The 27,645-nt window shown below is 42.6% G+C and overlaps 1 protein-coding gene across 3 annotated transcripts in view; it reads right to left on the bottom strand.

The window, feature by feature from the left end:
- The window catches only part of NAALADL2 (N-acetylated alpha-linked acidic dipeptidase like 2), a 1,083,795-nt gene that overhangs the window by 511,901 nt on the left and 544,249 nt on the right, over window positions 1-27,645 (bottom strand). For all 3 annotated transcript variants that reach the window (XM_090052131.1, XM_090052132.1, XM_090052130.1), the window contains one exon: window positions 7,325-7,595. In XM_090052131.1, the coding sequence (XP_089908257.1) occupies window positions 7,325-7,595 (271 nt within the window). The remainder of the gene's footprint in view (window positions 1-7,324; window positions 7,596-27,645) is intronic.

Here is a 27,645-nt window from a genome sequence, read left to right as displayed (position 1 = left end):
GTCTTTAAAGCTCAACTCCTATTGACCTCAGCGGGAATTACACGCTAGGACTTAAGTTGCTGCAATGACTTCATCATTCCTACAGCCAAACTGTTTATAGTCTTCAGCTTATTCCATACTACTAGACTGAAGAATAATGTTTAGCAGTCTTACTCAGCACTGATTCAGCGCTTCTCTCTGAGCAGTCATGCATTTCTCAGAAGCACAGAACAGTTAAGACACAGCCTTGTAAGTATACTGAACCAACCAAGGAAAGCTTTCAGGATCCACACAGAACTTGTAGTTTTATTAAAACAGTAGTTTCTTGTTTGGTTGGTTGATTGGTTTCTTGGGTTTTTGTTTTGTTTTGTTTTGGTTTTGGTTTTGGTTTTGTTTTTTTACAAGTAGCTGGTTAATTCTGTGGCTGAATAGCTCGGGAATTTTTGTCGGTGCCGTCTTCCTTTTGTGTTTTTTAAGAAAACCTGGCAAAGTATATGCAAAAATATGTTAATACATCGTTCAGATGGCACAGTTAAAATTACAAAAAGGCAGCAGATTCTGGAGGAGATTTTCTACTAATTGCTATTTGTGTCTTGAAGATCTTCCCCTTGGTAGTTAAAGTTCTTGCAGCAACATTAATTTGGCTGCTGTGCATAATGTACTGTTTGTCTGTTTTGTTTCTTCTAGGGAAATACGTAGCTTCATATATGAATGCTTGCGTCTTAAAAGACATCCCATAAAACAAACAGGATATGCAATGTGGCTTTGTCTTTGCTATAATACCTTCTGCAGGTCCTGATTGCAATTTTAAATTGTGTAACCTTCATATTGCAGTACCATAGCTTTCTGCCTTTAATTATAGTGGAGTGACAGCTCTGCTGTAGTTAAGGTTGAGCACTGCTTTTTGTTTAAAGGTCAGCTGTACTTTAAAATCTATAAGCTTATTTAGATTTGTCTCGAAATGTGGTGAGCCTAATGATTGCGCAAAGCAATGTCCTGAATTTGGGATCATTTGAGCAATGGGTTTGTGGGATAAAGGCTCTCTAAAAACAGCTGTTTACAAAATCACCCAATTCTCCCACTGTGTGTGTACCTATGTATGTGGAGCAGGAAGAAGACAGGTGGAGATGGCATATGGTAAGGGCAAAAAATCAGAAGAGCCTTGGAGCTGCAGGGTGCATGGGGTAGGCAAAGCAAAGGGCACAAAGAAGAGAATGGTTTATAGGAGCAAAGATGGGACAAGCTGTAGGGGAATATGGAGGGACTGGAATAATGATCTGAAGTGATAATTGGTCAGTTTTTCCATGCAAAACCCTTAGTACCTATCTATATGTCTCACGTCTGTTCCCCTTTCATAAAATTGTCCGAACATGTGCCAGGCTAGCCCCTTGTCTGTTCCTGTGTCTTCTCCCACACTTTTCAAAATGCATCCTCCACTCAGCCTGTGGGGAGAAGGGAAGTGAGAGAGAACCAGGCTCTGCTAGACAGAGCCAGGAGGTGAGGAAATGCTATATGAGAAAGGAATGGATTAATATCCAGCTAGTGTATTCTGTAGCTGGAAAACCATTGCCAAGGAGCCACTTAGAATTAGGCCAGGGATAACAAACGTGTTCAAACAGTGCAAACCAAAGCAACCTAGATTTATCAGATTTTACTACCCCCCCCTTGCCCTGATTATACCTTCTGAGATGCTGCCTTCATACATCCCTCATTAAGCCGTAGAGATCACCGCCCTGTATACCTGTTAGCTGCTAGTAAAAAGGCATTCTTGTAAGCCAGATACAATCTACATGATTCAGAACCGAAATGTGGCCACGCTAGATCTCTAAAAGTATGCATCTCTCAGATCAAGCCACAGCTTGGCCAAGCCAGTCCAATTAATCCCATTCAATAGTTCTACTGAACACAATAAATGGAACTGGGATTCAGATTTGTGGAACAAACTAGAGGATGTTCTGCCTACTAAATATGGCAACTCTCTACAGCCCTCTCTAGCAGGCAGAGTTAAGAGTCTGTGGATGGTATGCACCTTAACTTTAAGTTCACCTTGCTTTAACTCTTTATATTCTCCATTTCAGACATTTAAAACACAGCCCCCATGCAGTTAGAAAGGCATGAGGCCAACACTTAAAATTCTGAAGTAAATTGTTAGGCATTTGACAATTAATCTTTAACGAATTTATCTCTCCTTTACACTTTGCATCCAATGCATGTGATTTAAGATCTTGGTGCTACACTTTGGTTCTGCTCTTTATATGCTTAGACATAAAATTCACCCCTTTCAGAAGACCAGGAAGATGCCTATGTACCATTAGGTCCTATGTCATTTCTCCTTTGGTGGATTCAAGTAGCATTTTAAATGTGTATACGCTATGTGCTGGATCTAGCTACAAAGGAGTGAATGTCCCCCTACGTGCATAATACAGATGAAATGTAATTTTCTCCCTTAATGTAATCTGTATTTGCTCAGATCTGTTTTGGGGTCTTCAACAATTCTGCAAAGTGTTTAACCTCTCTATGAAATTATGGTCAATATTTCGAGGTTTGTTTTGGTTTTTTTTTAATACAAATACATCAGTGAATGAGTTTCCTCACACTGACCTGGCCTATGTTAAAGTTATTTACATAACCACTATATATATTTCACAAATGACAGGACAAGGTCTCCTTAGAATCCTACATTGACCTGCCTGTCATTCTGATGGGGTAAACAGTATCACCTTTCCAGTTCACGATGAATTACAGAGAAGTAGCAAAGCACACCATCCATCACACTGGCATTAAATAGGTTTTTGAAGTAGATTTCAGATATCACAAATGCTGTTTAGACTGTTACCAGAAAGCACAAATTGGATAGCTCATATAAAATGGCCATATGATGAATGGACATGATGGGTCTTCAAAGCAAAGGAACATGGTTATTCTGCGCATAACCTTGTCAAAACAAAAAACAGAACTGCAGCTCTTCCTGTACCCACGCTACAATGACCTAAGAATTGTTTAATGGCTTAGCTTGCTACCAATTCAAATGAATAAAATGTACAGATGAATCATTAGTATCAGAACTACAACTACTTTATGAATCATAAATTCTATGCAAAATTATCCACTGTTAAGTATCTGCGTCACATTTGGAAAGGAAATTATTCAATAGTAAAGGAAGGGTGTTTTTTGCTTTGTTTTACAACAGGGGCATGAAACTAACCTAGGGCCCTGGGTTGGATCTACGACCATAGAGCTTCTTGTGAGCTGGATCCAGCCCAGAACAGGAGGGCTACGCTGTGGAAGCAGCAGCTGGGCAGGGGCTGGCACCAGTGAGTGCAGGGGCAATGCAGGGTCCAGCAGCAGTGGGAGCACAGGGTCCTGCAGGGAGGAAGGTCGTGCAGGGTCTAGCAGTGGCCAGAGTGCAGGGTATAGTGGTAGCAAGGGCAAGAACAGGGCACTGCAAGAGTGCAGGCTCCAACAGGTAAAGCCAAGTACCCTCTGGCAGTCTGGGTGGGCCAAAAAGATAGTTGTGTGTTTGACATCCTTGTTTTGTAACATATATTTTTACATGTGATCATGCCTCCCCCTAATGTCTTACCCTGATAATTTTAACAACTTTCTACTTACTGATTATGTACTTGAAAATAGACAGCAGAGGCTTACTCTTTAGATGCCAATTACATCACTGCCAATAACTATATAGTTGAAACACATATACCATATGGTTTATGTCTTATTACCAAATGCCATCATGGGTGATATTTATACTTCCCGGTAGGGAGTACTTGGAGGTCAAACTGCAGATCCACGGCAGTTTTCTGGATGCTTGATGTATCTCTAGTTGTAAACCCTAACATAGTTAAAATATGTATTCCTTTAGGTGATACAAACTTGTCTTTTATTTTTGATTCTACAAAGTCCAGAAGTCTACCCTCAACGATACCTGTGCAGTAGCAGTCTGTGTGCATGTGTAAGGGTAAATGCTTGGTTCACTATGCAGCAGTCATAGTATAATGGAGAATAATTTTGAAATAAGACCTGTTTTGTAGCTTACTGGTAAAAATAATTTTTTTTTTTACCAAGGCCTCTGGCAGATGTTACATTTAAGATGCAATTAACCAGTTAACATGACTTAAAGTGTAACATGGTCACATGTTCAGGCAAGTAATGGTGTGACAAAAAACCAAAACCAGCCACAAAATGATTACACAAAAAATGTCAAAACTGCGTCCTCCCCGCCTTGCCTTAGAGTGCTAGCAGGGGTCTGGCAACACTCCTACCCCTTCAGCAGCGAGCGGAGAAAAGCCTGCAGGTGCAGGCAGACCTGCCTAATCAGAGGTCCTGCTGGGGCCTGGCCACACCCCGCTCAGGTCAGCACCATGTAAAGGAAGAGAGGGCTGCTCTCACATCCCACAGCTTCTAGCCTGAGCCCCTTGCAGGCATGTGCCTGAATTTCCTTAATCCAGAGGGAATGTCTCTCCAGTTACAAACTGGTTCACCCTAGCCAGGCTAGAGTAACCTGCAACGGTTGAATCAATTCAGCCTCAGGCTGTTAGAATGTATGTCCCTAGCCTAAAAGGACTGTGTGGCAGGGTAGACAGCACTGGGACTCAAACAGGTGCTGGTGCAGTCCTCACACTGCTGCTGAACACATGCTGAAAGGTCAGCAGGGACAACACTGTGCCTGGTTCATGACTGGGGGCAGTTCTGATCTAGCTGATCTTTGACCAGCTCCAGGAACTCAAAGATGCCCAGTGCATCTCCACAGCCAACTGACAATCAGTTGATTGCTGGGCACCTTTGTTGGTGCAGAAGTCCAGGATCATGTTTCCAGGCTCTCCCTGTACTAGCAAATGGACCACAACTGGGATCTGATCCATGATCCCACATGTAGCATGACAGGAAGAGCAATTGCTGGCATCATGAATCCAATCCCATCGTGTCTTTAATTGAACGTGTGTCAGTGGCCCAAGAGTACAAACATCTCCAGAGACACTGGATTTCTCATAGCCTCGAATTTATCAGGCCCTTTATTGATCGAGAACACCTGTGCACTTATGGGATTCATCTCGGAGACCAGAACTTTATTGTTCTCTCATATGGTTTGTGTTCAGGGCCTATTATAATAAGGTGGTGCTGCATATTATTCAAATCTATCAGCTGATAAGATGCCCACAGTGCCTTACATCATATTAATAAATGCAAAAACTTTGCTCAGAAATTATGTTAATTTACCTATTGACTGCAAGACTGGAATACTGAGAACAGGGTTGCTCTAAGGCTATGTAAATTTTGAAAGTTCACTACCAAGTATTACAAAGATATCATGAGCAAACGGAACAGAAATTAGGTTGCATTAATGGTTATCCAAGCCACTAACGTGCTGTCATCACAGAGATGAGTAATTAATGAAAGACAGAGAATACCTTTATTTGGCAGGAGTGCGTGTGGAGAAGGGGGGGAAGGGAATCTCTTCAAAGTTTAATTTTCTTTATACATCTCTGATAACTTAATGTTTTAATCATGAAATGTTGTAGTTTGATAAAAAATTAAGTAAAAGACCAGGGTGATATATCATGTGGTGGAGAGGATGAAAGATGGCACTAATAAAAACCCACCCTTGTTTTTTCATACATATTTATTCAGCCTCACAACACCCCTATGGGCAGGTAAATGAGGAACATCATTGCAGAAACTAAGACAGAACCAGGATTATAATTCAGAAGTCCCTAGGAACTAGGTCTGTGTTCAGACCATTCTTCACTGAAAAGCACTTTCTCTTACTCTTGCTGTATAGTGCCCTCAAGCCCCCAGAAAACTGAATCACAAAAAGTAGGGCTGGATCCCTGGAGATCATTCAGCCCGACCTTCTGCTCAAGGCAGGAACAGCCCTAGCTAAACCAACCCAGGCTCATCTAACCTTCAGTGCAGCGGTTTCACAAACTCTAAATAATTTGTTCTAGGACCTGCATAGCTATGAAGTTCTTCTTAATATCTAACCTAGCTCTCCATTGGTACAATTTAAGGCTATTATTCCTAGCCCTGCCCCTGTGAGGACAGAAATCAATTGTTCTCAATCCTCTTTAAAATAACCCTTGTTGTATTTGAAGACTTAGCAAATCCACCCTCAGGCTCATCTTCTCCAAACTAAGGAATCAGTCTTCCACCCATTCCTCATACATCATGCTCTTCTGATATCTAATCATTTTTTTGCCAATCTACACTGGAGTCATTCACACCTCCTTCTTGAAAAGTAGCACCTAACACTGTGCTTCTAATGAGGTTTGTGCTGAATAGAGTACAACAGAGCTGTTTAACTTCTGGATGGCCAGTAGTCCCCTAATGTCCCCACCACTGCACAGGCAGCCGGGCTCCATTCCCAGCTGTGTGGGTAGCAAGAGCAGCCCCGCTCTGCCACTTGCCATCTCATATACATCATGAGCAAATCTGCCCTTGTCACTGTGCAGACAGCCTGGATCTGCCCCTGCTGTGCCTGCCCCAGGAGTGGTGGCAGGAAACAGATGCTGGAGAGAGAGGTTGAAGATCCCAGCTACCACAGCAGCAGGAGTGACGACAGGGAAGACCAACAGCTAGGCAGGAGCCTGGGGGGCTGCATTTTAACCCCTGACTGCCAGATGGGTACCTCTAAAAAAGAAGCATCCCTTCTCATGACTGGCATACAATACTCCTGTTAATACATCCCTCTATGTTGGAAGGGATTTTTCACAACGATATTTACCCCCGACTCATATTCATCTTGCTACACAACGTAATGCTCAGATCCTTTTTGCAGAAGCCTAGCCCCATTTTCTGTCTGTGCATTTTCTTGTTCCTTCTGAAATGGAGCACTTCTTATTTGTCCTTACAGAAACATAATCCCATTCATCTCAGATCATTTTTCCATTTCATCACGCTCATTTTAAATCCAAATCCTGTCCTCCAACACATCTGCTACCCCACCCAACTTGGTGTCACTTGCAAATGTAGTAACCATACCCTCAAATCCACTCGCCAAGTCATTAGTAAAGATATTCACAGTGCTGGGCCCAAGACAGATGCCTGAATCCCGCTTGATGCCTCCTCTCCAGATTCCTTTATCCAGTTAAAACCAGAACAGTCCAGTCCATCAGCTGAAAAATACCCAGCCTTTATTTTTTTATTTTCTTAAATTAGCATCACAGGAAGCTGAGCCTGGCTCATTTCAAGGTCTGAGAGGAGGTTCGCGCTTATTTGCTCATTTCTCGTCTGAGCATTTCAAGTTCATTTCCATGATTACCAATTTCCCGGTTAGAGTTCAATGAAAACTGTTGATTTCTAAATCTATTTCCCATAAAACGACAGAGACAAATGGTCACATTACCTCAAGAGTTCCTTTGGCAGAATAAGCAGCATATGAATACAGGAGGTCTTGGCTGCGAGGGTTTTTGGTGTCTGTGTTACACTGCAGTCCACTAGGATAAAAGCATTCGCCACTTTTTTTCAGAGTCACTGTATTTGAAGAAGAGCCCGGTACATCAAGCAAGACAGAGTAATTTACTAGCTGAACATCTTCGAGGCCACGAGAAGTCCAGTGAACCAGAAGTTGCATTGCAATGTCTGTATCTTCTTTTCTAGGCAACTGTGTCAAATCTCTGGGGGGGGGGTGGAAAAAAACAATACATTATTTTCCTCCCTCAATATCTGTTTACCAGGACTAGATAAAACAGTTCACAATTTCAGTAATGAGAGGCATGGAGTTCGTGAGAGACACCATGTAGTACACTATAGCACCTTTTATCTTTGCAAGTATTTCCTTAGCAGTGATCAGAAATACATCTCTCTCTCTGTACATCTATATATAGCTTTATGGGAAAGGATAATTTTGCTCTCTAGGAACGAAGTATCCTATTGGAAACCTAAAGGATACCACAGAAATAATTCATAGTATGTTATTATATTAAAAGTATTTACAATTTACATGCAAAATGTGCATTTTCATGCTGAAGTTTTTACTCAGTGAATTTCTGAATGGTTGTTTTTTTATTGGTAGATCAGGGTGCAGAGTTATTTTTAGTGAAAATATACATCTGTTCACCTCAAACCTGATTAAGTTTGTATGATGGAACTTCATTTGGGGTTTAAAAGTGTTTTTAAAAGTATTAAATATACTACACAAAACTTCAGGAATTGGGTACATTTTACAGACAGGAAATCTAAGTCATAGAGCAGGTCAGTAATGAGTGCATCATCACCAACAGTTACATTGACAGAGCTCGCTGTGGAATTTAGTAGTGAAATGTTAGCCCCATTGAAGTTGATGACAAAGCTCCTTTTAACTTCAGCGGAGCGATACTTTTAAATCATTAAACTAAACCTAATTTTAAATATGATAAAGTAAAATAAAAATAAATTCCCACAATCTAGACAAATGGGCAGATAAGTCCATATTATTATTTAGTAAAAAATCTGAAATAAAATTACAAAATTATTCAGCAGCTCATTTTAGGGGAAAGAAATCTACTAATTTTGTATTAAACCTATCTGAAGTTTTCTTTCTTGTAATCCTATCAAATTCCAGCCCTCCAAAAGAAACGGTTTGAAGTCAAATTTTAAAAATATGCAAAAAAGGGCTTTTGGGGTACATTTGTTCAACCAACTCTATTTTGCGCCCCAATTTAATTTTCAGTCACATCTATTAATTATTATTCATCATCCAATAGTGCTAAGCAAAAGTAGCACAAAGGCGGCCATGGTCTCAGCCCTCAGGCGCTTCCAATTTACTTGAAACACGGTAGAGTTGTCAGTGTATTCCACTGTAAAGAAGTAAGCAGAATGCACTTTGAAGAAACTCAAAGCTCAGTGATAACTCAACAGGTTGAGAGTAGCCAGATTCTTTAAAATGGATTTATAACAGAGAAAAAGCAAACCTTAATATTCTCTAGATACCACTAGCATGTTCCCTTCTCCCCCAAAGCTTCTGGTTTTAAAAATACTTTGTAAAACATGCAAGCAACAATTTTTCCTGTGATACTGCATCATCACATTAGTAACTTTGCAAAGGGGCAATTGTGGGGGGAAGGAAGAGAGTGCTGGAAAATTTGTTAGAATGATATATTTGACCTAAATTCAGCAGGCAAAGGACCTGCAAAGCAGAAAAGAACTGTGCCACTAAAACATCCTAATATATTATTTGCATGAAAGTTTTCCTCGGCCTTCATACCTACAATGGAGAGATGCCTGTGCCAATATCCTGGCAGGCAGCATAATGAAGTGTCATGCAGAAAACCTGAGTCTAGAAGCGATTTTGGCAATATTGCTCCACAGGCCAGCAGAGACCATGAATGGGTAGTTTTTGGCTTCCATGGGAAAAATACAGTTTCTATCACTGCTAAACACCTGCTACTGGATGGTCTACAGACTGCCAATGACAAGAGACCTAAAGGAAACAATGGATTTAGTTTTACCAGCTCCAGAGCCAATGGAAAAGGAACATACTTGTAGAAAGTATGCTAAGGATGGAAAGGAAATCCTGAAAGGAAACTACTAAGTCTTTGTTTTGATGCGTAACAGGCTTGCTATACAAAAAATGAGTAAATGATTCTAGCATAACCGAGTGGCAGTGAGGGGGACACCTGCTCCAATCCCCAACTTCGGGAGCAGGGCACAAATATAGCAGCCATCATGCTGCAGGCCTAGCCATCGCTATCAGGGGCAACCTGTCTGAAACTACTGTCCCATACACTGCTGCCACCCAGTGTGCAGAACTGCCCAGTTATGCCTCTGGTTACAGACTTAAAGAAATCTTATACTGAACTCAGGCCTCATGCAGACATTCGGTTTCTCCTGGAACAGCCATTGCTCTCCCAGGAGAAATCATGACTGTACAGGATTTTTCTCCTAGATTAAAAATGGCAACTAGAGGAAAAAAATAACCTGGGAATAACCAGAGTTAAATTACTCCTAGAAGAGTTTCTCCTGGGACAGCAAATGTCTGTATATGCTGTGGCTTCTCTCAGAGGAGAGCATAGTCCTCCAGCATCCCCCCAAGAGAGATGGTATCACTTGCTGGACTCTGCTGCTCCAGCAGAGAGCAGAACATACCACCTTCATGATTGGCACATTGTGCAGCAGGAAAACACAATGAACATAGTGATTGTCTGGGTCAGCCAATCACGGCAGCCTTATGCAGTGCTGCTATCTGTTTCCAGGCACATCTGTTGCATGCACAGGGTCTCCCCTGCAGTTGCCCAGTGTCATCACTACAAGCTCTCCACTCCTTAAGGCCTCAACATTCAAATGTCTGTACACACAGCTCTGGATAAGTTGCCCAGATTACTTGAATATGTGTACACAGCTGCTATCATTACTTCAGCTGCATTTTGTATGTAAAAATATAATTAAAAGGACTGAGACTCAGAGATAGAACCCCAATGACATATTAGCATCCAAACAGCCACATAATTGAGAGCTCTGCTTACAGGTACCTGGAACAGCTTGTTACACACTAGATTTGGTATGTTCAAAGGCCAAATTCTTAAAGGTATTTATTTTTCTAACATCCCCTAGTGATTTTTTAAAAAGCATCTATACAATTATTTCTTAAATCAATAGCTGAACAATGGACAGCTGTTGAAAACAATGACTAAAATCAACAACCTTTTGAAAACTTTACTCAACAGCTATCCACAGTTTTAGGAACCTCAATCACATTTTAAAAAGTGGTCTAACTGTCCATGGAAAACATTGATTTCAATAGGTTTGGATTGGGACCAAGGTGAGAGTCAGAAAGGAAAATGTGTCAGTAATAGGGTGGTCATCACAGAAGACAGTCCGGTTGTCCTCTGCCAAAAGAAAAAGAGAGGACATAAAGGTGTCAGGTTTTGTATCAAGAGAGGACAGAGTAGCAGAAAACCGGAATGTCCTCTATGATGGCCACCCTAGTCAGTAACCTAGCACTTACACATCTATTACCAATACTAACTTATAGCTTAATAGTCCATTAATTAAGTAACATTGACTACACACATATTAGCACAAACTTAAAATAAACAGAAACATAATACCACATTACAATAGTGATGAACTATCCACTGTCAAAGATAATACTTCATAGCTAAACAAGAGAATTTAATAGTAGCACCACAATGGGACATAAGTTATAGCATTTAGATCTTAATAAATAAAAGTCTACTAAAATAAATTGTATAAAATACATATTAGAATCAAATCTGCTACACTGCCAGTTACTAGTATTTAAAGTTCAAATAGTCTTACAAGAGCACTGGGCTTATGTTAAAGACTTCAGAGATCTTGTCAGGAGGAATAATTATCAAAGGTCACTCTTCAGATTTAATCTTCCTAATTTATCTAAAATAAGTCTTCAAGCAAGCTACACAAAATGGACAAGTTAATCCAATCAGTAGTATATTACAAGTCCCCAATTTCATCGGCTGAGCCTTCTAATGCAATGACATATACTCGGACAGTGTAGAAACATACCAAGTTGTTTGATTAACACAGTCAGTACCTGAAGATCCACATTTCCCACAGGTGCTAGCAACATTAATAGAATAAATAACCGAAAGCCACCCAAATCATGCAAATTAGATTGTGGCACACTTCAACAAGTAGGCTGCTTCAGTAAAAGTTTGATATAAAAAAAAGACTCAAGTCAAATTATTCACTTAATAATAGAACTAAAGACTGTTTCCACTCCATAATTAAATCAGCATTACTTTGAAACTTTGGTGACAATATATGTGATTAAATTAAAGAAATGAAAATACTCACTATTTATTTTGTAATTTCCTTACAGCACATCAAAAATCAAATTACATATCATAGCACAAATTGTATTGAAACAACTGAGCAAATATGAGGTTCCTTTCATATGGTTTGTAGAGAATGCAATGTAGCAACGTTGGTGGAAAAAAGAAATACTGAACCAAATTACTGTCTAGTAAAAGTCTATAAAGCCAGTGTATTTACATCAGAAATAAATTTGTTCCATTAAATTTATGACATACTGCCTCAAAGGCAGAAACAACAGTATTTTTAACAACATTCCAAATTCTAAAACCCAGAAAGTATTTGAAGATTGTTCCTTATCAGTTAATGAGCAAACCAGCTTCATACCTCATATCAAATTACCTTCGATACTGTTACTAAGTAAGGTAAGCCCATTTCCTTTTTTTTCCTCTTTTGAATATTGATAGAATATTAAAACTGGCAATAAGATAAGACACGTGAGCTATAAGAAGGAACATGTCTTCTGGATCATTATGAGACTGCCTGAGATACTAATATCCATACTTGGTATTAGGCAATACTTCATTCAACAAATTGCTCCACTGAAATTATTGAGAATACCCGTGAAGCAAGTGACCAGATCTTCAGTAGCTGTAAATCTGCATAACTCTGTGGAAGATAAAAGAGCCACAAGAAATTTATGATTTAGCCTGATGCACTTACAGGGATTAGAATCTGACCCAAGTATATTTAATGAATAAGTACAACAATCAAAATAATGCAACATCTTTCCTCCAGGGATCTCAAGGGGCTGTTCCAAGATTAATTAAGCTTTAAAACACTGACATAGATGGATCTTGGATACTCTGTGCAGACTCAGTGAAGACAACAGAAGTGTAACTACGGATGGACAGCTGGGGCACTAGCGCTTGGCATCAATATTGAGAGGGTACAAAAATGACAGCAGCTGCCAATGCCCAAGACATACAAAGTGCTTGTTACACCTGCAGAAAATAATACCCTGTGCAGCCCCAATGAAGATGGGCAGGTTAAAGCAATGGTACAAACATATCCAAAACCACAGAGAGACAAAGATTTCTTAGTGTGATATGTTTTATTGGACCAGCTACATAGTTGAGATAAAGTTAAATTTATGGTCTAGAAACTGAACTTACACATAAATTGATATATGTGATTGGAAACTAGTTCAGATTTGTAACGCGACAGAAGTTAAATACACATAAACCGCTTGCAAATGGCTGTAACCAGTTTAAGATAAACCTGGATGAATGTAGTATCAGATTTAACTGATTTAGATTAAATTGGTTTATTGAAATTCTGTCCTAGATCCCCTCTGAATTCAAGTTAATTTACAGTCCCCTAGTATCCCAGGATGCATTGCACCTCCCTTACAAGCCCCCCTCACAGGGTGGGTGGGCTAGCCTTGCCCCAAACTGCCTGCTCCGGCCAAGCAGTGCTCTTGTGCTGCCTGGCTTCTGGCTTGGGCCACTGCAGGCATATATGGCTGCATTTCCAGAATCAAAAGTGAATGTTTGTTCACTTGCTTATCAGTTCAATCTATGCAGCTTAGACTAATCTGTGAAGACTGACTTGATTTAGCTTCAGGCTTTTCGGTTCTCTGTGCTTAGCCATGGAGTCCTGAAAGGGAAAGAAGATATGATGCCTTATTCAAAGAAATGAACCTGGTCGGTTTGCCCTTCTTTGAGATGATGAAAACATCAAGAAAGTCTTTATGAATACGTATTGCCATGTTTCCTCAGGAAGACATGAGGCTTTTATCACTCCCTGACCTGTTAAATGGTCCAGAGACTAAATTTAAGATATTAAAAAGTTCAGACTTTCTGTGATAAAGTTTGAACGAGTCAAGCTACTATGGTTTAAGCCTGGAAGTCCTAAAGCTAATAAAAACAATTTAGGATGATGAACTGCACAGACACCTGTGATAGTGCTAAGGTTTTATGCAGCCTCAAAGCAGTATGACAACATCAAAAGAAAAGACTGCACCAGATGCTTATAAAAAGAAATCACACAACAGAAGAATTTCATTTTAAAACTGGTGACCAAGGGAGTGTGAAGCTGAAGCAACACAATAGGAAGTGATTTGTTGTAGCAACACTCCTTTCACCATTGCTTCCTAAGAGAGGAAACAAATCATACAAAAATAATAGGCCAGCTGTGGCACTGGAACACTTAGAAATAAACGTAAGGGGTTCCTGAGGAAGTATGATTGCTTGGCATATAAATTAGAAGTTAGTTTCATTTAGTCGATGCAAATGGAAAAGGTGATGATAGGTGGCACTGCATCAGAAACTCCCACTGAATTTAATATAGGTCCATGGGAAACTAGGGCCATCTTTGCCCTCTGCATCTTTATTTCCCTATTCCTTGCAATAACTGTGTGTGTAAGGCCACAGGAGAAATGAAAGGCATGTCTTCAGCGTGCGAGGTTTCTCTATACAGAATACCTCCTTTTCCTACATGGCTTTCTGGGACTCTGAAGACAATCTCTAGTAACAGGTCCCAATGCAAAACCCAGGTCTAAGAAAGGATAAGGACTTTGTCTCAGTCATCCTCTCCTGCAGGAAAAAGCCTCATGGGAAACCCTTGGATGATATAATCTGAAATGTAAATGTCTTTCACCCAAATCATGTGAGAAAGAAAAAGTGGGGGAAACGTATGAAGAGTTGTTTATAAATAGAAAGAAATGCCACAATAGTTATAATATGAGAAACAATATGAAACTGCAGGATAAAAGTAGAAAAGAATGAGAACAGGTTTTGCAATATGCAGTAATCAAGCTTTATTACTGAGAAAAAAGCAAATTCTTTGCTCTTGGAAATACGTTCTACTGCTTTTCTGCTGACCAGTTAAAAAGAAGTCATGATAGGTATCTGGGAAGGGAAAGGAGAAAGAGAAAGAAAAAGAAAAAAGAAGACACAGAGAAACAAAGCGCATCAGTAATAAAATACCCATATCACCAGAGATTGAAACCTCCTCTCCCTAACGCTCTTCATGGGGATATATATTTAAGACTAGCTGTCCGTCTTCCACTTAGCAATGTCCCCAGCATGACACGCACTGGTCCCCATTTTGTTGCAAGGTGATATATCCAAAATCAAATGAGACCCAGACCAAGAAACAGAAAAGCTGAAGAATACAGTCAGAGCTGGTCCCTGGTGGCTCTTTGGAGTCACCATCCTGGCCTCGTCCAGCAGAAAGTTGTCCAGGCAGATCATGCTACCCTGAGCCACTTGACAAAGGATAGAGAAGATGTACACAATCTTGGAGAAGTCCAAAGCACCAAAGAGGTTGCTGAGAGCAATAAAGATGGGTTGCAGCCAGGGCAATCCAGGACAGCATGGAAGAGATTCTCTTCCACCTCCTCTTTGCAGAAAGGGCAGGGTTCTGGCACTACTGGATCTAAGTGAGGGACAAGGGTGCCCATGACCAGGGCCTCACATTATACATTATATTAACCACTATTGTAGGTTAATAGTAAAGGATAGCTTGTATAGACAGTGGCAGCCCAGATGGGCTTGTTTTGGTGTTGCTGCCATTAGGTGCTGCCTCTACTTTGAGTCAGGATGGGCGGCAAAGACATTTGCATGATGCACTTTGACTATCCGCATGTACAGGCTGCCTTCCACCTACAAGCCCTGCGGTGCCTGCTCTTTGCTGGTGAACACTTCCCTTGGCAACTGCTGCTCTTTACTTTCCTGCATCAGGTGGCGGACCTCAACTTCAATCAGGAGCATTTCCTTCTGGATCCTGATCACTTTAGCTGTGGCAACCTCCTGCCTTTGTACCGCAACCATGCCTGGGCCTGAATCTGACTTCAGAGATATTTCTGGTTCACCTGATTAAAGACACTATCAATAGTACTATAGTATAATCAAAAGGAAGAGTGCATTAATAAAAAATCATGGTACAGCAAACAATAAATAATTTAAAAGCTCAGAGATCCAAATGACCTACAAGCTATCAAACAGAAAAGCTGGCCATCAAATTAAAAGTTTATTTTTCTTACCTTTTCCCAGGAACACAGAAAGCAAGGTCTGTATTTCTAGTCCCATACATACTTGTCTACCTAATATATCCCAAATGTCTCCAGCCCCAAAGCGCTGTGCAATCTTATACAATCTTTAGTTTCTCTGGTGAACGTGTCAACAAGAATGATGACTATCATGTAGATGTGTTTATATCAGATGTAGAAACTCTTTTAATGGTGCTGTTAATGACCTTTGCTCTCCTAGGCTAAGTACAGACAATCAAAAAGCCTCAGGTGGAATCAATCAAAACTTCATGGGTTTCTCTAAGCTACGAAGAATAAATTGGGAAGGAACAGAACACAACTTCTGCCATAGAGGGATGCCTGCACTGGTCCAGGCCAGGAGGCTGGGGCACTCAAGCATGTCTCCTATCATGCCAAACAGGCAGGAAGGTAGCCGAGCCCAGCTGATCAGCAGCCCCAGCCTGACTGGCTGCTGGGTATATGCCCCCATCCCACTGCTACCAGCTGCAGGGAAAGGGAGAACCAGCAGAGAACCTCTTTTCAATGCCCCATCCCCACCTTTTCCACAGCTGCGCATGGCAGCAGGAGGGTGAATGGGGGGAAAAGCAGAACAACCCCCACCCAGCCCTGGTCCCTGCCCCAGCCAGAATAGTTGGGGGGGTGTTTTGGGGGGCTCTCCTCTCCCTGCTGACTGGCTCACTGGGGCTGGGTAACATAGCCCTGGCTTAGCCAATCAGAAGGGAAGGGGAGAAAGCCCCCCATGGTGCACCCTACCCCAGCAGTTCTGGCTGGGTCAGGAGGTCTGAGGCAGGGACCTCTACTTTCCCCCTCATCCTCCCTTCACCCCCGCAACCTTAACGCTTGGCAGAGGGTGGGGCTGCATTCCCCAGCCAGTCAGTAGGGAAAGGAAGAAAGCCCCCTGTAGTCCTCCACCCCAGTGGGTCTGGGGGTGGGGGGGAGGGCAGGAGTGGGGGCCTCCACTCCCCACCTCCCATGGGCTGGCTGACAAATGCAGGCAGGCTGGGAGCAGAAGGTTTGTTGCCTTAGCCTGAGGGCAGAACCAGCCTGTCATAGAGATATCTCAGGGTGGGAGGGGTTTGCAGGGGGCCACAAGACATCCTGGGATGCCAGAGGACAGGAAACTAGAGTGATTCACTAGTCTAGGTCTGAAATAATTAAATTCTGCAGATTCCCACTATCAAATTCATTGAGCTGTCAGTCCCCCTTTTGCATACCTGTTTCCAATGTACACTGCCAACGTGCTTCAGTAATCCTGTTTTTGAAGTGTTCACAGATGAGGCAGTGGCACTAACACGCATAAAGTATGTTGCAGCAGTAGTATACATGAGACTAGAAGGATGTGAAGAGATGTATACTGTACTGCACTCTCTCATTGAAAGAGATTAAGTACCATCATGGCCACCATGAACAATGCTTCTCTGTGATTTGGGAAGTGTAACAATACCTTACAGCACAAAAGACAGTTGTAACACCACGGAGCATTTTTACACAGGTAAGTGCCACAGCACTGAGCGCTTTGAGAAGCACCCGGTGCTGCGCCACCTGCAGTTGTATAAGCAGTGAAATGCGCATCAGTGAAGAAAATAGTGGCGGTGCACTTTTGAACTTGGAGGTGTTTTAGTTCAAAAGCACACCACCACCATTTTCTCCATGCTGATGTGCATTTTGCTGCTTATACAACTACAAGTGGCGCAGTATGATGCACGTCAGCTCCTGTGTGGAGCAGACTCTATTAACTGAGCTGGGGCTGGGGTAGGGAGCTCGATTAATCAAGCTGGGGCAGACTCAATTAACTGAGCTAAGACAGGCTGAAATGGGGGATCTCCAGCACGTCCGAGAACTAAAAGGGTACACGTATAAGTGCCCAGGGTGAAACTATTTTCAGGTGTCAGCATGTTCATTGATAAAACAACAGTGTGTGGATTACTCAAGTACATTCCCATGTGTGCCATTTTTATTAGGTACGAGAATGACCAAGAGTAGCTTTTCTGGCAAGACAAAAGACATTTGATGGGTATAACCTACCCTCCAAACTCTGTCCATTCCTGCCTGATGGGACATTACATGTATTTCTCAACACAGGGAAGTGACGAATGCACAGTCTATTCTAGTGTAGTTAGAAACATCTTCTATTCAAATGTAACGTATATTTCTGCCATATCACTGGGACCATTTGTAGATCTGCATCCGTATATCTGCTCTATGAATGTTATACGGGACCTATGACAGAGAGATTGTGCTATTAGCATAAAACTGTATGATTTATGATGCCTTTTATTTCCCACAGATATAGTATGAATATAATTTATAAAATTGGAAACAGTCCATAATAGAATATGGTGGTTCCAGACACATTTTTGCAGTCCTGTAACAAAAAAATGGTTTTGATTTATTTCCAGAATTTTAGGGCATTGTGTGTACTAAGCCCTCTAGGTATTTTGGGGGAAAAAAAATAATGCAAGCAACTTCATGCTTCCACTTACAAAACACTGCACGGTGCATTCTAAGAAATACTTTTTAAACAAAAACTTTCTAGCCACTTCCCCCCGCCCCCTTCAAACAACTTCATCAATCCTAGCCTCCATATTTTCTTGCAACTACTTGTCATCAGAAGATGAGCTAAATATCAGTCCTAAATAGGACTGTGTTCAGTTGTGTTAATTCAGGTAACAACTTTTCCTGGTACACCTAGCAGCAATAAATATTTTTGGTTACAGCAAAGCAATAAGGGCAGGGTCTAATGCTTCACTGCTTTCAATAGAACTTCCACTTGCAGCAGCATTTGGAAAAGAAACAAAAACCCATGTGTATTTTGTATCCAGTAATAGTGAATAAGCTCCTTCATTCATAGTTCGACATAGTTCTTTTGTTAAGGCAGAGGGGGGAAAAGGTTTTATTTGTAAAAGTCTCTTGTAATCTACTCCCTAGATAAGTTAGTAAGTTAAAACACTTACTTGAATGGCAGCATCATTACTTTTAAATCGCTAACCATTTTCTTCAATTTTAAACTTCTTAATCTGTCCTTTCTATCTTAATAATAAAAAAACACCAAAAATAAACCAGCAGCAAGAGCTGTAAATATGACGTAAATACATAGTGCAGGGAGCTGCAACCCTTTCAAGGCAGGGATTGGAACGACTCAGTCTTGTGCAGACCAGTGGCTTTGGCAGTGGGTCAATGGTGGCAGGGCTTTCTCTGCACCCCCCCAATGGAACCAAGGAGCTCTGAGCTTAGCCTGTGCTGCTGCTCCTTCTCTTAGGGCAGGACAACTGGACACTGCTTCTGAGCTGCTGCCACTTTGGATCCAGCCCGTGGATCTTATGGAGCCAACCCCTGTCATAGCACATTCATTTGCATCTGGTGGTAGACGATAAGCAATGTCTTAACTCTCATAACACACACACAGTATGAAGTTAGAGCCATCAAACAAACAAACAAACAAAAAACATGAATGACTGAGGTTTGTACAAAGCATCTCATTAATCCAATTTTGAAAGAAAAATATCTGCCAACAACCAATCCCCCAGAAATACTTTATATTTTAGTAATGAGCTCCATATCGAAAGGTCTCGTTGAAATCATGCAACAAATGATCTGCAAATTCTGTTCACACAAATCCCACCTGTGAGATCCACAGATGGTATGTGTGAACACCAACCGGCATTACAAATGTTTCGTTGGATCATGGGAAAGGAGGGGTGGATGGGACCTCACAAGTCTAGTCCAGATTCTGATCAAGGCAGGATCATCCCTGACTAAATCATCCTAGGCAAGTGACTGTCTACCCTGTTCTTCAAAATTTCCGGGATGGAAATTCCATGCTTTCTCTAGGTACGTTGTTCCAAGACATCCTTTTTATATGGGATACAGTCCGGGAACCTCTAATTTGGTAGTTGTACCAGTTGTATTCTTTATGGATCATACCCGATAAGTCCATGTGAAAAAAGTAATTTCAACAAATAACAACAGATTAGTAATTTCCTATGACAAAGCATACTTGAACTGCTCAAAATCTGATGTTCACATTTGACAGAAATTGCCATTCCCTACCATATGTAAGCAAAACTAAGAGCACTTTGGCAAGGGACAGACATTACACATAAACCAATTTAAGTGATCAGAAACTGTTCAGTGCACATAAACCAGTCTGAGATAAACCTGGTTGAATGTAGTATCAGACTTAACTGATTTGCCTCAAACTGGTTTATGCAGCGTCTCCCCCAGCATGCTTTCTGGGCTGGGAAGGGCTCTCTGCTCCCACAGCAGGGCTGGGCCCTCCCCTCTGCTCCCTGGCTGCAGCTCCAGAGACTGCAGGCTGCTTCTCCCTCCCCTCACCACTTCCTGCTAAGCAGGAATTCCCCCTTCCCCTCTGCCTTGCTGAGGGGGTGGCTGTGTATTAGCTACCAGACCACATGCTGGCTAGGTCCCTGCTGAATCAACAGGCAGAATCTACAAGTAGCTGGTGATGTCCCTCTGTTTTCTTAACTGGGCGATAAACACTGTTATCAATTCCCTGCTGGGCTAATCAGAGGTCCTGCCAGAGCCTGGCCACGCCTCCCTCAGCTCCATTCTGTGGAAGGAAGGGAGGGCTGCTCTAGCATCCCCTGGTTTCGAGCCTGAGCCACTGCAGGCATGTGCCTGTATTTATGGGATGTCTGTCCAGTTACAAAACTGATTTAGCCTAGCCGGGTTAGACTAACCTGCAAAGATTGAATCAATTCAGGCTCAGGCTTTCTGAATGTCTGTCTCTAGTCTTTTACATGTGCTCTGTGGGTGAGGGGGATGGCACTTAATTAAAGCAGCTCTGAAAGCTGCTCTAATTACAGTGCTGCAGCATCTTCTGTATTAGCATCCCCACAATTAAAAATGGCAGTGTGGGAGCTTGAACTAAAGTTTGTTCAACAAGCTTTGGTTCAAATCATCCCCACTGCCATTTTTAAGCAAAGGAATGCTGATACTCAAGACATGGGAGGCTACTGGAATGTGATAATTGCCATACTCCAGCAAGCTCGATTAATCAAGTAATTACAGCACGTCAGAGCATCCTCCATGCTCATGTAGGGACACCCTGAAAGGTGCAGTATGAAATCAACCAATTAACCAATTTAACGCTTAATGCAGAAGTTCTAAAAAAAATTTTCTACAGTTTGGAAATACACAAATCTGAACAGCAGCATTGTATTATGTGTAGAGGACCATAACACCTCGTCTCAAAATGGGAAATGTATGCACAACCACCCATGCACCCTACCTCTTTTGAGCTCAGTTGTCTCCAAACTATCCCAGGGGATGGGGAGAAAAGAGGGAAAGAAGGAAGAGAAAGTGCAGAGTGCTAGAAAACAGGAACAGGGGGTTCAGACTGCTCAAAAGTTGGAGGGAGTGGGGGGTGCACAGCACCAGAAAGAACAGGAGGTTGGGGAAGGGAGAGGTGAAGAGTGCTGGAGAGCCAGGTGAAACAGTCCAGTTTTAAATAGGTCATGAAAGTCTCACTGAAAACAGGACAAAACTTTCATTTGACAGGGTGCCCAGGACTCGTTTGTACAACAGGACTGTCTGGGGAAAAAAAAACAAAAGCTATGGTCACCCTACTCTTCCCTCCCACTTAGTGCAAAACAGCTCCCCTTCCATTTGTGATTTCAGAGTAACAGCAATTGCTTTATAAACATGAAAACTGAAAAGCATTTAATGCACTTATGGAATACACTCATCATAGAAGTTGGGTCGGAAGGGACCTTGTAGATCTTCAAGTCCAACCCCCCCGCCTGGGCAGGAGAAAAACTGGGCTCAAATGACTCCACTCAGGTAGGCATCAAGCCTCTTCTTAAAGACCCCCAAGGTAGGAGCCAGCACCACTGCCCTTGGAAGTTGGTTTCAGATCCTAGCCGCCCCGACTGTATAGTAGTTCTTACAGATGTCTAATCTAAACCTCCCTTCTAGTGTGCTTACCTCACCCCAAATTTTGGTATCATCAGCAAATTTAAACAGGTTGCTTTTCATTCTGTCATCCAAATTGCTGATAAAAAAATTGAACAGCGTGGACCCAACGATCGAGTCCTGGGAGACTCCGCTGCCTATTTTCCCCCAGGTTGAATATGACCCGTCCACCACCACCCTCTGAGTACGACCCTTCAGCCAATCTGCAATCCATCTGACTGTGTAGGCATCAATGCCACAGTCGCCCAATTTCTTAATGAGGATGGGGTGGGAGACGGTGTCAAAGGCCTTGCTGAAGTCCTGAAAGACTACGTCCACGGCAACACCTTCATGCAATGCTTTTGTGACCTGATCATAAAAGGCAATCAGGTTGGTCTGACATGACCTACCCCTAATGAAACCATGCTGGTTGCCCTTCAGCATCATCCCTGAAGCCGGCCCATTGCAGATGTACTCCTTGATGATCTTTTCAAAGAGTTTCCCTAGGATTGAGGTAAGACTGAAGGGCCTATAGTTGCTCGGGTCCTCCCTCCTCCCTTTTTTAAAGATGAGGACATTAGCTATCTTCCAATCATCTGGCACCTGGCCTGAGCACCATGAGTGTTCGTAAAGCTGTGCCAAGGACCCTGCAGTAACCCCAGCTAGCTCCCTCAACACCCTGGGGTGGTAGAGCATCTGGACCCGCTGATTTGAACACGTCCAGTCCCTCCAGAAGCTCTCTAACATGGTCCTCCCCAACCTGAGCTCTGGGGGCATTCCCCTTGAGTCCGTCTTGCATCATGGTGGGGAAGTCCCGGTCCCTACACAAGAAAATGGAGGTGAAGAACTGGTTAAAGAGGTCTGCTTTCTCCTCTGGCACAACCACCAGATTGCCCAGAGAATCTTGCAGGGGCCCTACATTTCCCAGTGCCTTCTTCATCCTCCCTATATATATTTGAAAAAGGACTTTTTATTATCTTTGATCTTGGACGCTAGTCCTGGCTCTATGTGAGCCTTAGCTTTCCTGACAGCCCCCTACAGGCCCGAGCAGAGGAGGTATACTCCTCTTTGGAGATAGCCTCTCCCTTCCACCTGTTGTACGCTGTCTTTTTGGCAATCTGGCATTCCCGAACACCCTTGGTGAGCCAGGGGGGCTTTTGGGCACTCTTGCAGCCCTTGGTTCTTGTTGGGATGGTCACCCCTTGGGCCCTGAGTATCGTCTCCTTGAGGAACGACCACTCATCTTGGGCACTGAGTTCCCCTGCTCTCAAGAACCCCAGCACCTCTCCCACTAATCTCCTCAGCTCACTGAAGTTGGCCCTCTTTAAGTCTAGGGCCACTGCCTTGCTACAGGCCCTTGACACCCTGCGCTGGATGGTGAATTCCAGCAAACGATGATCACTATCACCCAGGTGGTCAAGAACTTGGAGACCCCTTACATAATGTAATTCAGCATATGAAAAAAAGACCCCCAGGTAAGGGAAACAGATTCCTATAGAGCCCTGCCAATTTATCCCATCTCAAGATCTGCCCTAATGAAAATTAGTGAACTGTGAGCAGAAGAGCTGGGGACTAAATCACAAGCAAGTTTTTATTTCTAGTCTTACATTTTATTTTGGACTCCTGGAATTAGGTTCTGCTGGTCTTGCTTCACCAAAGCTAATTACAAAGACATTAACTTTCCAATTTTTCATGCTATTTCAGAATGCTGGCCTGGGCACCTACTAAAAAAAGGATTCCCAACTTTGTTGGCATGTTTGAAAACACTCCACCAACATCTTAGGTGAGGTCAAAAGAGAGGCACTGAGGTAGAGAAAAACACAATTCATCATTGCCTGATTTAGTTACTAGCAAACAAAACACATATTCACCCACCGGGGCAAATCTTAGACCTGGCTGTCATTTTTAAACCGGTTGATGTGTGCTGAAATTCTATTCTGTTCCAGGTACAGACTGGTTTCTGATCACTTATACCAGTAAAAATGATCTGTACCAGGCTAAGAATCACTTATACTCGTCTGTACCTGGCTAAGAACATTTCACGCCACATTCAAATCATGGTTAACCTACGGTTTTTTGTTTATTTTATGAAGATAGTACCAGCAGCCAAAGTACCAAACCTCATTTTCAGTGACACATGGCTTGCTTAATTATCTGATGCAGTGCAAGGTGACAGTGACTGTCTGCTGGTATTTCTTCCACTCAGAATAACTCCTGAACTGCAAAAAGCTTATTATGGAAAAATAACAGTAGTTACAGACCCCTAATATTGGTTACTATTTTGTTTTTGGAAGTCCAAAGATCTTTTAACCCCAAATATCAAAAGGAAAGAGATGAGTTTCCCCCTTCAGATAATCCACTTTAAAGGAAGAAAGTCAAAGTCACTGACTGCTGCCTTCTAAATCCTTTTCATATACAAAAAAAAAAGTGAAAGGCTGCATTGTTTTGGAAAAGCAAGCAAGACCTGTCTCTTCCTAACATAAAGCTTTCAGATTTGTAAATGTCTAACTAAGAAGGACTGATCTGCTCCTTTGTGCATTTACTCTGTCAAGCACAATAAAATTATAGTCAATAGGTAAAGTGAGTATTTAAATCTCCTATAGGATAGTAAAATCTAGACAAGGAGTTCTCTTTTCTAGACAACATACCGTCTTAATTTTTTTCGCCAGCCAAAAATACTCCCTTGTAAATTTCTAGTCAAATTTTACCATTTCTATCTATCCCTTTAGTTGCTGACACTCAGCACTCACTAAGAACAGGTTTCAGTTTGTACTATAAATTATAATAATAAAATCCCAGATATGAGATGCTATATTTATGAGTTACACCCAAACCTGCCCAAAATACATTTAATTAATCCATTCTACATGCATTAGGACTTTAGTATCAGGCTTCCTAATATTATACCACTTTCCTGAAAGAAAACATTCAATACAGCAGCAACTTTACAAACGAGCAGCTTCACCCATTAGGCATCTCACAGATAATATCAGCCCTCTTCAAGTATCCTTTCACCTACACTTGTTTTACAAAGGTGGAAATCTCTCTGTGCCAAAGACTTTAGTCCTAAATTTCATACATGGGAGAAGCAGCAGGCCTTAAGTTCTAGAAATCACTGGTATCAGGACCTGAATGGGTTAAACTCCAGAGGCAATAAATAACTGCAGTGTAAAAGGACAAAAAAAAAGTGTCCTCCCCATGGGGGAAGTGTTCATGTACAACCCTTTTTTGTAGTTCAACCACTGACCCAGCAAGACTTCAAAATGTTATAATGTTCTTTTCTTCATAGGCCATGGGGAACATGTCAGTGTCTCAATAAAATGTGACCAGATGCATAATCAAGTCCAAGCGGAATCCTTTACTTCCCAAGCCAGTTCCATTAACTTAAATCAAGAAACAATTCTGCACGTATTTGATTCATTGTGAATGTTGTTGTTTTTCCCCCCCAAAACCTTTTTATACAGAAAATCTACTGACTATAAAAATCTTGAACCTGTTAGTCTAGTTCATGATGTTTAGTTCTTTATGACTGGATTGTATGTCAGAGTTAGTAAGTTGTGCATTTCTGTAAGGTATAAGATTTAGCTTCTCTTGAATGAGACCCCTGTTCCTGATGAACGCTAAAGAATTAAAGCAACTCAGCTAATGGAAATCCTACAGAAATGAAGCAATACTTAGGGAAAACCCCTATTAGTCACTGGTTCCATGTAAATCACAGTGCTTTAGAAAGCAGGTAACTTTCAAACAAACATTTCAGGGAAATAAGTAAGTATCTGGTTCAGAAAGTTGGAAACAAGTAACAAAATAAAAGGAACAAAACTTGTGGTCATTTTTAAAATTAACACTGGTATGATTCTACACATTTTATTGTCAACCATATGCTCTTTATCACTGTATATTAACTTATCAATGTAATGCTATTGGGACCAGAGAGGTTTCCAGCTGACTGTGTGTCAGTTTAGATTTATTCGTTAAATGTTTCATTACAAATTGTGCAAGTGCTCAGAGCACTGTCAGGTCCATTATATAAAGTGAAATAACAAATAGATAAACAAACAAGAAAGGTAAAGGGCACAGCATTGTAGAACATATGGCATAAGTGCCATATTGTGAAAAATAAAAAAGGAAAAAAAATCCTCAGCAATACAAGTCTCAGATATCTTGCTGAATACGTGCCCCATCTTAAAGGTTTAAGCATTTTACAAGTTGGGAAACTTCCAGATGTGTTAACTACACACTATCTGTGGAAAAGCCTCACATTAATGCGATTTTATGGAAATCACCAGTCAAAGATACTGCTACAGACCTAATGATACTCTATAGCTACATGACTGACTTTTATTAGTAAATGTTTAGGATTGGGAATCCAGAAAAAAGATGACGACAAAGCCGATAGGGAAATACAGATTGCCCGAGCGAGGGACTAACAACAGAGGGATGGGGGTGAGGAGGGGAACACAACTAGGTTACAGGAGATACAATGTTAGCCAACTAAGCCCGGGGGTGGGGGATGGGGGGAAGGAGGAAGGGGAGGGAGGGTTCGTGATGCTGAGAGAGGAAGGAGATAGATACACACAAACCCGTTACAATAGTCAGCAATGGTGGAGAAAGTGGTTTGGAGGAAGTGCCTCAGTCCATATAGTCTCATCGCGGGGGTCCTCTTCAGGTGCAGTGGGGTCATCCGTGGTCAAGGAATCCTCTTGGAGTGAAGTGAAGGTCCATCTGGCACGGGGGCAGGGGGTTCAGGCAGTCCCCTCCGGGTCCGGTCTGGCGGCGGCTCGCTTGGTGGGGTCGGAGTACTGGCGGCGGCCCGTGATGTGTTCCATGTAGTTGTCGCGAGACCAACAGATGGTGTTGGACACCATGAGGAAGCACATCGGCTTGGCATAGAGGTGGAAGACATGGCAGGCACGCAGGACGCTCTTGTTATTGGGGTCCCAGGCTCCGAGCATTTCCACGATGAGCGTGTCGACCGTCACATTGTAGCCGCAGCCCCTCAGGGTGTTGGCCAGTGGGGCGTACTTCTCCCGCTTGCAAGCCCATCGGTGAAGGCTTGGTGCCAGTTCTTGAAGGGGATGGTGACATCCACGATCACGACCTTCTTGGCCTTTTCGTTGGTGATGACTGTCAGGTCGCATCTGGCTCTCGCAGCCTGGGACGGTGTGGTTAACGGACATCTCCCCTGCTGTGGCCGGGATGGCCCTCACCAGGCAGTCCTAGACAGCATGAAGCTCCCGCTGGGCATGAAGTGGTTGCTAGTGTCCCATTTCGAGGTGACGTTGAAGACCTTGCCCTGGTGGGTTTGGCCCTCAGGTCGCCGGCATACTTGTTTTGGACGGCGTCCTTCAGGAACCTCTCCAGGAAGGTCTTCGTGTGGGGCGTCACAGTGATGTGGTCGGCGTGCGTGGCTGGTTGCAGGGAGACTCCCAGCTCCCAGTGCTCCTTGGTCCAGGTCCAGGCGCAGCCAATGCATTTCCTGAGGCAGCGCATGGCATTGTGGACTCAGCTCCACAGCGAGGCAAAGACCCCACCGTCTCGGCTGAACTCACCCTCCAGAAAGCTGCTGAGAAAGGTGGCCAAGTCTTCTCTGGTTGGCTGCCTCGTGATCCTCTTGCAGGCGGTCTCCTCAAGGGCGTTGGTGACGATGGTACTTATCGTCACTTCCGGGCAGGTCAGGAGGCAGAAGGCGTGGGTGACCACCGCAATGTCGCAGAGGTCTCCCATGCAGGGGACATTGGTGCCTCCCTGCCAGTAGGGGATGTGCAGGACCTCATTGCTGGCCCGCAGTGGGAGGTGCAGCACCTTCTTGAACAGTCGCCGGATCTCGGTGTCCACTTCTTGAGGAAGGTCTTGGAGACAGCCGAGCCTCTCAGGACAAATGCAATGCAGAGGATGAGGAAGGTGTTCACCATGTCTACTAAACAGCTGAAGCAGCTAGTCCTCTTATCTTAAGGAAAATTCTTAGCTATTTTCCTATTTTATCCCAC

The sequence above is a fragment of the Crocodylus siamensis genome, chromosome 6 (genome assembly GCF_052110815.1).
Source record: "Crocodylus siamensis isolate JL-2025a chromosome 6, ASM5211081v1, whole genome shotgun sequence".
NCBI classification, from domain to species: Eukaryota; Metazoa; Chordata; order Crocodylia; family Crocodylidae; genus Crocodylus; species Crocodylus siamensis.
This window is presented reverse-complemented; position numbering and strand designations above follow the sequence as displayed.